Consider the following 14,640-nt stretch of genomic DNA (forward strand, 5'->3'; position numbering starts at 1 on the left):
AGTAAAGTAGTTTATACAGAATTTATGCAATCCCAAAATTTTGTTTTAAGGAGAGGAAGAAGGACAGTAATGAAAAATATATGTAGAGAGATGAATGCACATAGAAAGATACCTTTTGGTTGAACAGACAGAAAAAAAGACCAAAATCTCTCTGAGAAAACCAAAATAAAACTGATTATTCTATTGATTGAGGGACATAATTTCACTTAGAGATGAAATAAGATTCTCAAGATATTCTGGAACAAATTATTTCAAAATATTGGAAATAAAATACAGAAACCAAATCTAGTAATGCAAGGTACAAAATCAAAGTGCAAAGACAAAAAAAAGAAGAAAAAAGATAGAATGAAAATCTTGAGTGAAATATAGAATCTTAAAAGCATATTGGTATGAAGACACTGGAAATACAGGTGGAAATACATGACTAGAAGGAGCCCTACATAGTAGAAATACACTAATAATCTAATTAAAGTCAGAGTGAAAAAACTAACATATTGGTCAAAAAGTATTTTGAAGAAGGGCCATGAAAGCTGTTCTACTGGAGCAAAGATGGCAATTTTCTTTAGATTTGCTTGATCCTGGCTTCCCTAGCTTCCTCCAGATCAGATTGGAATATAGAGCTTTTTTTTAAAATTAGAACTATTTCTATTGTTATATGTTAAAAATTTTAACATCCCACATATAGATTAGAAGACAAATCATCATACAAAGAAAAGGAAATAGGTAGATGGTTGGATTTATTCACCTAATGGACTTGAAACAAACAAGTATTTTAGAGCTGATTCTAAGTCTTGGTAGCAAACACAGGCACAAAGAAATATTGCAGAAAATTACCTTAGAGAAATTATTTCATTTAAATTACATGGAGAAATAGGCAAAGGTAGGACTAATTATGGGTCTTCTCTACAAAAGGGCAAACTTGGAGGAAAAGGAAGCTAACCAATTAAACTGAAGAGCATGAGGACTTGAATGCATGAAGAGCCTGGAAAAGTTTTTAAATCAAAACTGGATAGTTGTTTTGACCTCTCATATATATAGAAGAAAATGTAAAGATAAAATTCTAGAATCAAGTGGGGAAAATAACCTCTACTAAGACAGCAGAAATGTCCTTCACTGATGTTTTTCTGGCATTTACCTTCAGCTTAAGCTGAATGTTTGAAAGGAAGGGGGCTTGCTCTTTTGTAGACTGCAGGTTTGTGAATGTGTTCAGCAGGAAAGAGGTCCTGGAATGGAGAATGTAGCCCCCAAAATGAGAGAAAGGCAACAAGCAAAGATCCTGTAGGTGAGGTGAGTGCTGAAAACAGTTGGTGACCTGCCAGCAGCAGGCAGCAGGGGCAAAAACTAAGTATCAGAAGACACACAGAAGGAAAGACTCATGGGAACTCCATGTGAAAATTGAAGTCAGGAAGTCACTTCCTGAAGTCAGGAAGTTGCTGGACTGGAAAGCAAAACTAGAGGATGCAAACTCCTATTAAAGGTACAATGGATAACAGCTATAGTGTTGTTCAGTTATTCTGCATGTTGGCTAGTAATTCTCTGTTTAACATTTACATTGGTTGTAATGAAACAAAGTTTTAGGCACTTGAAGACCTGACATTTCCAGGAAGGTCTACCTCAAGGCTTTGACAGATGGGGCATCTTGGCACGGCAACAAGGACTCCAGAGCACACGGATAAAAAAAATACAGCAACGTGTGATGAAACTTAGGAAAAAAGTTCATAAGAATGAAATGCTGAAATATCTGATGAAAATAGGTAAGGGAAAAAAGCCCACACACCCTATTTGCTTTATGATGGGGCTTTCTTAGTTTATGAAGTGCTTAGGCAATACTACTGCCTGTGATAGTATATCAGACTCAGTGACCCAGGGCTTCATTGGAACAGCAGTCTTCCATCAAAGGCTGCTCCATAGAAAAAAGGTTTTTTCCAGGAGTTTCATAACTGTTAACAGCAAGCCACCTTTTTTAGAGACGTTAAACTTCCATATCCATATTAAATCTTTACTTGAAATTTAAAATATATTTGTACCATTATCATCTCATGAAATATAGAAAGACAGAATATTTGTTTTTTTTTCCTTGAACCACCAGACCAGTCATACCAGAACACTGTCACAATCTGTATTACCTATGCAAGTAGGTAAAGGTTTGTCCCAAACTCTTCGATCTCCACTTAAGCAGGTCATAATACTACTACCATGCATAGTATAGCCAGGATTACAGCTGTATAAAATGACAGTGTCTATAAAATGTCCTTCATCTCGTATCTTGTAACCATAATTTGGTATGCCAGGATCTTCACACTTTACTAGGTCAAAACCTGCAAACAGAAATGGGGAAAGAAAAAAAAGACATGGAGATATAAATACCAAATAACACATAATAGCAATGAATCTGATTCTGATGCAAATTATATTCTCACAAGTCAATGACATTAGATGTATTCACAGTGACCAAAGATAAATAGTATATAATTTGGGTAAGTCAGAAACTGAAAGACTAGGAACTAATTATTAACTTGATATTTGATTATGACATTTGCTTATTGAAGAAAGCATCTTATCTATATTATTCTAAAATGGGTTGGTGACAGATTAATTAATTTAAACCACTTCTATATTTCATTTTCTTTTATTCAGTGGGAAGGAAATATTGATCCTGGTAATGGCACAAGGTAGCAGCTTCACCTCCTCACCTAATCTCCATAATGACATCAAGAGACCACAGTTATGTGCAAGGGCTACTTCATCCATCCTAGTCTCAGGATAGCATGGCTTCAGTTTAAACTCTGCTGAAAGGAAGTATTCCCACACTCATTTTCAATTTGCATTCTCCTTTCTGGTGTATTAACATGCTGAGTGGGATAAATACCTCCCTCTGTGATCCATGGAACAAGCAGATCTGCTCTGAGCACCTACAACTCTTTCCACATTTTATGCATTACTCTCTTGATTGTCTTCATACAGGACTGCTAAAATATAAAGATGTATTCTATATCTCTTCTTTTTGCCTTCAGTTCCTGTTCCTGGAACAATATAAAGAGTGGTTCCAAATTCATCTTTTTTAACTCCAAATTCTTCTTCATGGTGGATTCTTCATTATTGCTGCCATGTTCCCAAACCAAAGAAGTAATTTTGACTCCACAAATATTTTCCATTTTGGTCTCCTTATTTTTCTAAACAGCTTATATAAGAGGTTATGAATCAGGCTGTTGGTCTTAAGTTTTCTGTTTTCAGTGCATTGTCTATATGAGGTTGCTCAGGGAAGCTGTGGATACCCCTTCCCTGGAAGTGTTCAAGGCCATGCTGGATGCAGCTTTGAACAACCAGTTCCAGTAGAAGGTGTTCTTGCCCATGTGTAAGGCCCAAGAAATCTGATTTTTGAGACTTTCAAAATGGTTTACAGTTGTTCATGTACTCTGAAGTAGATGCATGGGAGAAATAATAACAAGATACCCAAGAGGTCAAAATAACAAAAAAAGCTATTACTGGCACCTTCAGAAAATCAGAGAACTTTGGCAAAAGGTTTTGGGCAGCATTCAATCAACATGAAACAAACACTTCTCAAAGCACTCACGTGGCCCATTCAAATTCCAAGCAAATTCCAAGCCTCATCGATTTTAAATTTCTCAAAACATTACTCAAAATCCCAAGATGAGGTAATTAGGAGAGAAAAGGAAAGACAAAAAAGGTGTAGAAAAGAACAAACATAGCCATCACTCCTGTTTCCAGTGGTGTCCAGCTGATAGAAGTTCCAAGAGGAGGCAGGGTCAAATGTGCTTGCCTTGTGTCTTGCTTTAAGTACCCTTTGGCTTTTCCTGGGCCCTTCCCTAGGTAGGGCTTGCAGTAATTTGGCCACTTAGGAGCTGGGTTAGAGGCTCCAGAGGTAGGTGTGGAGCATTGCCTGGGAGTGGCAGCCACTGCAGGGCTGGGATGCAGCTGGGGGAAGGGTGGGGTGTGAGGGGCAGTTCATCACCTCATCAGAGCAACACCTAGGCTGCCCCTTTCCACACACACATCCACACACCCACACACCCACATACCCCTGCACACCTCTGAATGCTTCAAGCCAGTAATTATTCCAGGCTCTCACACAATGGCAGGAGGGTTGGAACTAGATGGTCTTTAAGGTCCCTCCAGACCTAAACCATTCTATGATTCTGTGAGGTCCTTCACTAAGTAGTAAATAACAAACCTACAGACAACCTTTAATTATTTTACAAATACACAAGCTAGAGTTGATATCATATTTTTCTTGTTGCCTTTCTCCTAGCAGTGAGATCAGCCGCAGCTGAAAAAAATCTGCAAGGAGTCTAGGGAGATTTTCTTCCTGTAGAGATGCTAAAGATATCCATCAACTGACATCACTGAAAACACAAAATAGCTTTCTTTGTTCATTAACTGGGCACAATGGCTGGGATTTACCTGTTATAACTCAGGATTCTGAAAATTAGAAGGCTAACTTTAAACTAGTCTAGGCCACTTTGATTTTCAGTAGAAAAATATAAATTTCTGGAACCCAATCTACCCCCAGGTGTTAAGATCAGTCAGCTCAATAAGCCCCTACAGACATATATTTTCTACCTTTATTTTTAACTGAGCCCACACTCTTTCTTTATATAGTAGGCCAGAACTGAATGCTTTTCTATCACATAGACACTGCATCTCTATCTGTGCTAATATCTAGAGAAACATCAGGCCTCAGGAACAATGACAATAGTCTGACCAAAGTCATGCACTCTTAAATTCAGTTATCCTTTAAAAGAGCATAGCTGTTTATAAGTCCTTCCTGGGAAATCAGCTCTCTGCCTACTGTATTAAGCCTGAGATTGTTTGGGAAAGTTCTAGACAGAAGGCAGCAAGATAGGGGCAAGTTAGCATTTACTCTAACATTTTGTCAGTCTAAAGAATCACTTTCCCATATCATGCCCTGCCAATGCTTAGTTTACTAGCAGAGCTGTAGTCTTTATGTCAGATGCAGTTATCTACAATCACACACAACACAAAAGGATTCTAGAGATTTATCATTATTCCCTTGCAAAAAAATTGTTTCCATGTGAATATTTGCATGTCCCTGCAATTTCCTTCTGTGTAAAACAAAAAAAAGGCAGTTATTATTTTATTATTTTACTGGCTCCCAACAATGATTATATAAACAGTCATATCTAAACAGTTTTCTGTCTTTTAGAGTTAAAAGTATCTTAGGAGGTATGATTAATCACATCCTAAGGAAGAAAAAAGTAGATTGGATGGACTGGACAATTCTAAAAAGGTCTATTTCTCTTCACACACTATAAAAAAATCACGGCAATTTGGTCATTCAGATGAGCTGAACTTCACAAGACAGCTATATTTCATTATTTTAATCTCCTTATTAAACATACAGAGACATTTATGTAAAACCCTGAAAATAGATAGATAGCATTATATTTTTTGATAGATAGCATTATATTTTACAGCTGATTTGACAGCATGAGTCACTGTAACACTATTTCTCTGCCACTGCTCTTGGACACTTTCTCATTCTCTATTAGGTGCAACATTTGGTTATCAAATGCACTGGCATGTGACTGACAGATGAAACCCCCCTGAATAAAGAATTTACTTGTGTCTCATGAAAAAACTTTCCATAACACTGATATATAGTTAGAGAGATTAATTCTCCAATACCTTGTGCCACATAAAGAAGACAAGGTTTCACTGAGAGGTGGTATCTTTTATTAGATCAACAGACACATTTGGGAGAAATGAAATGAGCTTTTGGATGAACCAGCCTTCCTAGTCTTCTAGGACTCCTAGGGCTTCTAGGATACAGTCATCTTCACTAAATAGGAAAACACAGCTTTGTTAAAAACACTCTGCTACACAGTGGCACATGCAGGAATTTCTCAGCCTGTACATATGTCAAAGAACATTGTCTTCCAGAAATACAGTGATTTTTTACATCCTTTTAAAATCCTATTTTTAACATTTTTAAGACTGTATTTAACATTTTAAGACTGTAAGAGCAACAGGAGAGTCTCTGTTTTCTGCCAGTTCATTATAAACCAAAATCAAATAATTATTTGGGGTGAAGTGTCAGATAAGATGATTGTAGAGAACATAACAAGTTATTGCGTTAAGTGCTACAATTTCCTATTTCCTACAATTTCCTATTTCCTACAATGTCCTACAATTAATTTCCTATTTCACAAACTATAAATTAAAAAATAACATGCAAATAAAAATATCTAACTGGAAGAAAAAAAAACAAACCTAAATTTAAATGTACTTGAGACATTAGACCCTTCAGTATTTGTTGGTTTATTATTCAGACATTTCTATTGAAACGCCACCTTGGTTTTACTTTCTAGGTATTAATAATTCATGAAGAATTCAGCAGTACTCTTAAGATTGTTTGACAATCATCCCTTTTTTTTTTTGGGTTTCAAACTTTTTTGTATTTCAAGAACAATCCCTTCAAAAACCTCCAACAAACTAATTGCTGGCATTTTGCCAAATTTTTAATATGGCACGTTGACTACTCTAGGAAAACTATAAGAATTACAGTACATAATTTGCAGTTCCATGTTCACTACATTTCTCCACCAGCAAGATGACCATTGTTTATCAGTAGACATATTAAAAATTGGGCTATTTCACATGCATGTAGGTGCTGTTCATTATGTGCAAACAAAGCAGTATCTTGCCCCGTGCTCTTCTTCCCCAGTTTCTTCCCCTTCCTCTATACACAAAACCCAGAGCATTTATTTCCTTTTTTTCCTCGATGCTCTTGTAAATCTGGAGTAGTTTATCATAAAGGATCATATTTTTGTGAAATATCCTTGTAGAAATGTTGCAACAGAACTTCAGTGTTAAAGTAGATGCTATGAAGTTTTACAGCAGGGGAATATGGCCATGAGTTCCACGCAATCACAGTACTTGAGTTTACCTGACATTGCAGCAAGCCAGCATCAGAGAAATTCTGCCAAGGTTCTTACTGCTGAGAAAGATTATTGTATTGGCAAATTGCTGCCAATTATCTTATTCTTTAGTTTCATTATAGGATTTTCAGAACAATGAATGCATAAAAGCATGTTAAATTAAAACCAAACCAACCAGAATACATCTTGATGATTGGCTGCAACTTCCTGGCACTATTAAATGGGATTTATTCTGTCCCATTTAATGTAAATAATCTGGAATATAGAAATACCATTTGTCAGGATAAAAATCATTGACATATCTGTAAATATATGTAGACTATTACAACTTTTTTTTCAGCTCAGTTTAATTATGATGGGCACTGTGGTATTAGCTACATTAGTAAGCCATACAGTATAATAAAAGCAAATCTGGGCAGCAAAGCAATGAAGCTGCAGATTTGATGTCCATACTATGGACACTTGTGTTTTTTGCTTGGACTAGCTTTTCTGTCCATTAGTGGGTGTAATATGCTATGTGCATCCATGAAGCATAACTAACTCTCAGTTCAGCTTCAAGTTTTTACCCTCCAAAGCCTATTGTCAATACAAAGAACAGAGTGTTAATTTTGTGTCTCCAAGGGAAATTTTCAGGGATTCTGTACTGCAGAATGTACTTATAAAAGAAGTTAACAACATCCTGAGGTATTTACAAATGTTGCCTTCGCTCACTTTGAAAGGAAGAATACCATTTACTTACTATATATACATGTGCATTTACACTGCATGTAAACTTCCAGTAGCTATTTGAAAAATAAGTAATCTAAACCAAGTAATTTCCTACTAGAAGAAGTACTAAGGCATTTTAAAACAATCACTCTCCTAAAGCCAGACACATGAAAAAGTATGCACCTAAAAGCAACCTTTAGGTACCTGATCCCTAATTTCTGACTCTAACCTTGAGTTCACCACTAAGACATGTCTATGAATGGACAAAATAAACAAAGACACTGAATTGTGAGCTAATATCCAATTTTTACTTCCTACAGAGAGGTACAGTGATGCATGTTACATTAGGATTGATTTAGTACAACTTATGAGCACACTGTTATCAGTGATCAGAATACAAGTCAAGAAATTAGGTTGCAGGGCCTTATTTCTTCCTCTTTTTTTCTTTCAATTTAATTTAAATTTTCTCTGTCAATTAAAACTGCGCTTATGGAGATAGAAGATAACAGTTTTTAAAAAGAAGAAATACTTGAACTGCAATAAAATAAATGTAATATCATATATTGTGGTCCTATGGTGCAAATTTGTTCAACTGCTTTTGACATTTTAACTTTATTTACAGCTATGTTGAATTCATTATTGCTTGTCAATGCCATGCTGACTTTATTCCGAATCATATATAAAACTGCCATAAAAGCACAAGAGGTGTACAAGTTTTCTTCTGTATGCACTCATTAATTTTACAGGAATTCAATCATGTGTTTGAGCCAGATTCAGATCAGATTTGGACTGCTGGGCATCTTGATGCTTCATCAATTCACTTTTGAGACTATGGAACCTTGGCTTCAGATATGATTCCAGAACACAACTGTCAATAAATATTTCTTCTTATAAATTTAAAAGCATGAACTAGTTTCTTTTACCCTGAACTCTGCTACTTCATAGTAATAACTCTACATAGAAAGCCTCCAGAAAAACCTGTAAAGACATTTTTAAAGAAATGCCAGCTTGGTTATTTTCAAGACTTTAGACGTCTAGTCTAAAGATGAACATGTCCTTAAAACATAAAAATTATAGCATGTAGGTGTAGATCAACAGTATCAATAATCTTAGCTTGGATGAATAAGTATATATACTCATAAATTTCCTGATAATATTACTGTTTGTTAAAGGTAAGGAAAAACTATTGCAACAAAAATATCATTAATTGCTAAGAAAATTTCACCAGACAAGTCATAGGGTGTTAATTATTTTGAATTAAAAAAGGGGTTTGCAGCTTATATATTAAACACCAAATGAATGCCAAGTACTCTTTGATAATCTCTAATAATTATATCACTTACTATAATCTAAGTATAGGGTGGGTGGGCTCTGTACATACCCATTGTGAAAAGGCACTGTCTTTTCTGCTTGCCATGGAAGATGGGACACACAAAGAATGTATAACCTATATCCAGCTTCTTAAAGTGATGAACCAAAAGATTTCAGGATGACTTCAAAAGAAGGATAAGTGCATATAAAAATCCTATTTCAGTACACAAAACATTAACATGTTTTATTATAAAATAATGGTACTATGAAAACATTGGAAGCACCAGTGACTCTTCCACAGTTGCCTAAATCTGAACTAATTTAAGCTCATAAATGTAGTATATACGTTTAACACAGAATCTTTTTGAACTATTAAAGAGTAATTAAAAGTATGAAATAGTACTTGAGTTAATGTTCAGTGTATATAATGGATTTCTAAATGCATGTAAAGTGAACAAATACTCATTCTGCAGTTGTTGCATCCTAGACATCCATAACATAACATAACATATTTAATTAAATATATTCAATTCAAAATATGAGTTTTTGGCATTTTCATTTTATCTCTGAACCACTTATGTGCAACTCTGTCCTGAAACCTACAGCTGTAGGGAAAAAATATGTACTGGAAAAATAGCCAATTACAAAATCTCTACCTAATTAGAATGATAGAAAAATCTATGGAAAGAAGTGTGTTTGGATAATGTGGCTAATAGTAAGGTACCAGAAACTACTGCTTTATATCCTTTGGAAACAGAAATACACTTTTAATTTCTCAAAAGATTTGCAATCAATTTGCAGTTAACTTTGACTATTTGGATGAAAGAGTCATTAAATGGATAATACTTTCTAATAGAAATTTCAGCAATTCTTCTTAACATGGGCAAAACATAAAAACATCACTTAAACATGCAAAATATGCAAAATAGAGACCTTAGGACGTGTTATTAATAACAGGTATTTTGAATATAAAATTAAAATAATTTTTTTCTGTAATTTTCTTCTGTTATAAATATGTTGCAAAAAGTTCTCAGGCCTTTCCCCACCCATTTCAAACCCGGTTCTTTTTGTCCATTTATCTGTTCAAGCATTTTGTTCTCCCTTTCTCAGTGTCCCCTTATATAAATAAAAATTTGCAAATTCATGAAGCAAGTTAAATATGGGTAGCCAGGTAGCAGAAGACAGGTTTTATTATTTTATTGAGAGACAATACATAAATAACAATACTTAAGAGAGATGGGTATGCAAATATATGTGCCTGCAGCAAGATGACTGCTGTGCGTATATAGAAAGCATACAAATGAACTTTGCAATCAGCAAGCAGGTGAATAATTAATCCCAATTTATACTCCATATAAGAAGCAGGGATTAAAGGTGAAATTCCATGTGTGTTTAAGAACTCTAACTTCAAGTATCTATGGAAAGATATCTTCCGGATTTCCATGTCTAAATCCTATTTTATAATCAGTGGGGACATGACTGATACAGCCACTACTTAAAAATATTCTGTAGGTGGCTTGTTAGAAGAGACTGGTCTTATCCTTTTTCTGGGAGAGGGGAAAGAAAAGAAGAAGAATAAGTTTTTTTTCCCCTGTGTTATACAGTGCAAGATACTTTGACTTAACACACACCAAATAGTTGAGTGTTTGCAAATTCCTTCATTTCCTCACAGTCTTTTCTAAAATCCTTAGAAGAATGAAGTCACCATGAATGTAAAGAATGGATTAAAAATGGAAAAAGCATTTTACAAGCTTATAAAAAGCAGTATGGCACAAATAGGACCAAAAGTTAAAAAAAACCCCTTCATCTCCAATTGTGTTTACTCCTTCACACACTGACAAGTGAACCACCTGCACACATCATCTGTTATTCTGGTGAGCGGTATTGTGCTCAGAACTGAAAATTAACTTCTCAATGCACCAAAGAACTGAGTAACAAGAAACACATAAATCTTGTCTACCTTTCATCGTACACGTTTCAAGCAGCTCTTCCCATCTAGAAACTTTATGGAAACAGAAGGAATAGAAATAAACAGGTTTATAGCATTCATTTTTAACTATCTTTGTTGAAAATAGTCTTCTCTTTACACGTATCTCTAATTCTGCCCATATATCATGTATGCATAATTTTGGCAGGCTGATTTTAATATGCATAAACCTTTGAAGGAATAATCCTAATTTTATTATGAAATAACTCTCTTAATGCTTTAAATACTTAGAAACATTAAAAAACATAGTTTAGCTGAAAAAAAATCTAAAAAAAATCTCTTTCCTATTTATTGCTAATCTTCAGTTATAAAATATGACTAGGTTTGAGGTCACCAATCTTAATTTGTTGAAATGTAAACAGTTCCTTAATATAATAAAGGAATGGAGAAAAACTCACATTCTTCATTTAAACTGTTAAAATCTTTACAAAGTTTAGATTTTTAAATCCCTTTACAATTCCAGATTTTGCTTGAAAATTCATTTTATTAGAAAGGGAAAAGAGTCAGTCAGAAGAAAGTTAAGATTTAACTTTGATCTCAGAGCTCCCACAAGTTAAAATGAACAGAAAATCAACAATAATGCACCTAACAGATCTTACACTTGAATTGCAGCAAGAAGGAGCTTGCAAGAAGGATTACTCCATCCATCCTAAGTTTCTAGGTGCTGGTCATCTACCTGACCTAAAAAATTGCTTTTCAGTCTCCCTTTCTCAGCAGATAGGGTTGAGCCAATAATTCCAAATGGGAAATTGTCATTTTTCATTCAACATGAGGCCAACGTAGGCAAGAAGGTTGTATTAAAGAACAATGAGATATTGGCAGTTCTGTTCAAGTGTTCTAAGTTTTCAGGCCGGAATCCTTGCTCATGGGAAAATTCTAGTAATTATAGCCGTGAGAATAAATTAACAGTAACTCTAGTGTCTACTCATCTAAAACTCGGAGAAGAGGAAATGATTCACTGCAAATAAACAGGAGTCTTTTTGTGAAAAACAGAGGAAATGAGCAAAATTTTGGAACAAATCCCATCTAAAACTCGTTAAATCCAGCTGCACATACATATAATGACAACGTCTATAACGGCTTCATAGGAAAAGATTCTTTTTAAAATGTGATAGAAAAAAAAATATGTTGAGGTGGCAAAGAAGGTAATGAAGTTCGGTCGTTCAAACCACTACCTTGACAAATTCATGGATTCTGTTCCCACTAAAGCCTCAGTAATAATGCTACAAATATAATCACTTGTTTGTTATTAAAGAAACATAATCTTTAAGCCATCACTCCCGAGATTATGAATTTATCTGGAATCTGCTTGCAAATTTCAGTCACATTAAGCTATGATGAATACATCAGCAGATGAGAAAAAAAAATACACTAAAGAAGCCTACCTGAATTGGCATCAGTGATACATCTTATTTTCATACTCTAAAGACAGAATTTTAATATAAATGTAAAACACCATATGCATATGGACACCTAAAGTGATCTCTGCTAGCCGCTCTCTCTCACCTGCAAAGCTTAACTGCATTTTAAAGTTTATAAAAAGAGATTTTAAAAAGCAGCCCTTTTCTTGATAATAGATGTGAATTACAAAACTGGGAAAACCCAGTGGTTTTGAGAAGATAAGAATCTCTGAACCATACACAGAAAAGTCAGGAGACCTTTAACTAGTAATTTTCAGAACCAAATCACAATAACCTTTAACAAATTACCTTTTCCACATGTTTGATACCAACTACATATCAAACCTTTTTTTCCTAATTGAAAATGAGAAATAGTTAACACCTTCCTTCTTTTTAACCCTATGCCCAGAGGGGTAATTCAGAGACTTAAACATGTCAATTTATGTAAATTTAGAAATGAAATATTTTTCTTTTTAATTTTTCAGGGCACTTTAAAAAAAGTTATTCATTTAGTTGGTGTATATTTGCAATACACCTATTTTAATTCAAACAAAATCATAGTTTTCAATCCAAGTATTTTTGAAGAACACAATTTAATAATCATGGACTATTCGGCCTGTACTCCTAACCCAGCATGGTACTACTGTTCTATCTCATGTGTTTCTTCCTCTTCTCAGTTTCATTTTTGCACCCTCCTTTTTACCAATGCTGTCTGAGTTCTCCACTTCATATACTTGCTCTATTTCTCATCCATCCCCTCTGGCAATCTTCCTCTCCTATCCTAGCCTTTTAGTCCCAAAAATCACCTTTCCCCATACCCTGTGGTGCATTTCTTGCCTTCTGTACTCCTCAGGACTTCCTGATTTGATATTGCAGCTTCATTTATTTCAAGCTCCCAACATATCTATCTATTCCCTTCTTTATCTCTTTTTTTCCTCCTCTCTACATTAGATTTTTACATCCCTGCTATTGTACCCAAGCAGTTTCATCCTCACTTTCTCAGGCTACCCACAAGACACAGGATATTGGTGGGTTTACCCCAGCTGGCAGATAAGCCCCCACCCAGCTGCTCCCACCATTCCCAATAGTGGAATCTGAAGAGAATTAGGAAGACAAAAGCGAGAAAAGGAATCAGTCAAGATAAAGACAGTTTAATTAGTGAAAACAAAACAAAGCAAAAACTCCAAATACCCCAAACCCAAACGAGTGACACAAACCCAATCACATATCAACAGCAGACAGATACCTAGTCAGACCCTTAGCAACAGCTACTTCAGAAACACTTCCCTAGACTTTAATTGCTAAGCATGACATGACATGACATGACATGACATGACATGACATGACATGACATGACATGACATGACTTGTGTCACCATTCAATTCAGGTCATCTGTGTCCCCTCCCACCTTCTTGCCCATGCTGAGCCTACCTGCTGGCATGTCAGAGCAAGTAACCCTAGAGAAGGTCCTAACACTGTGAAGCACTGCTCAGCATTAGCTGAAGAATCATAGAATCATGGAATTACTAAAGTTGGAAAAGATTTCCAAGATCATAAGTCCAACCTTAGACCAAATATCACCATCTCAACTAAACCATAGCATTAATGCCAAGTCCAGCTGTTTCTTGAACACTTCAAGGGACGATAACTACACCACCTCCCTGCATAGCCCCCTCCAATTCTTGACAACCCTCTCAGTGAAGAAAATCTTTCTGAAAGAAGAATTAACTCAATGTTTTCTTAACTGAAGAAAATTAACTCCATCCCATTCAAACCCAATACAGATGGACAAACTGGTCACCTCCATCCTAATCCAGGCCTGTTGAGAAAAAGTATTTTGGAGTCCTCATTTATAGGGTAGCATTTTCTCACATAAGTCTAAATGGCTAAAGATCTGTACCCAAAAAAATCTGGTAAGATTTTTCTGAGATGGGAAAAATGCAAAACATCACCATGCTAGCATTTCCATCTACAAAGCATGGGTTAACATAATTTTTCAAAGAGAAGGTTAATGCAGTGCTTATATTCACCTAATAAAATGGTTTCCATTGTTTCTGCCTTAGAGATAAAAAAAATATTTGGCACCTACTCTGTTTATCAGAGTAGCAGCTTCATACACATCTTTAAATTAAAAATGAAAACCAACCTCAATTATAAAAACTGTTATAAGACCAATTATTTTTTGGTCATACAAAGTTTTGAGGATGTGGGGCAATGGGGAGACTATGTAAATGTTTGAGAATTTTAGAAGCAGAAGGCAATTTAATTTTCTGAGGGAGGAAGGAGGGAAGAGACTGATGTCATCATGTTATT

At 35.2% G+C, this 14,640-nt stretch overlaps 1 protein-coding gene across 1 annotated transcript in view; it reads right to left on the bottom strand.

Moving 5' to 3' along the window:
* CSMD1 (CUB and Sushi multiple domains 1) overlaps window positions 1-14,640 on the bottom strand; it is a gene marked incomplete at both ends in the record, with an annotated part of 1,059,366 nt that overhangs the window by 178,248 nt on the left and 866,478 nt on the right. The window contains one exon of the mRNA XM_084202054.1: window positions 2,127-2,318. Within this exon, the coding sequence (XP_084058180.1) occupies window positions 2,127-2,318 (192 nt within the window). The remainder of the gene's footprint in view (window positions 1-2,126; window positions 2,319-14,640) is intronic.

Source organism: Fringilla coelebs, assembly GCF_963513975.1.
Source record: "Fringilla coelebs genome assembly, chromosome: 3".
In the NCBI taxonomy this organism is placed as follows: domain Eukaryota; kingdom Metazoa; phylum Chordata; class Aves; order Passeriformes; family Fringillidae; genus Fringilla; species Fringilla coelebs.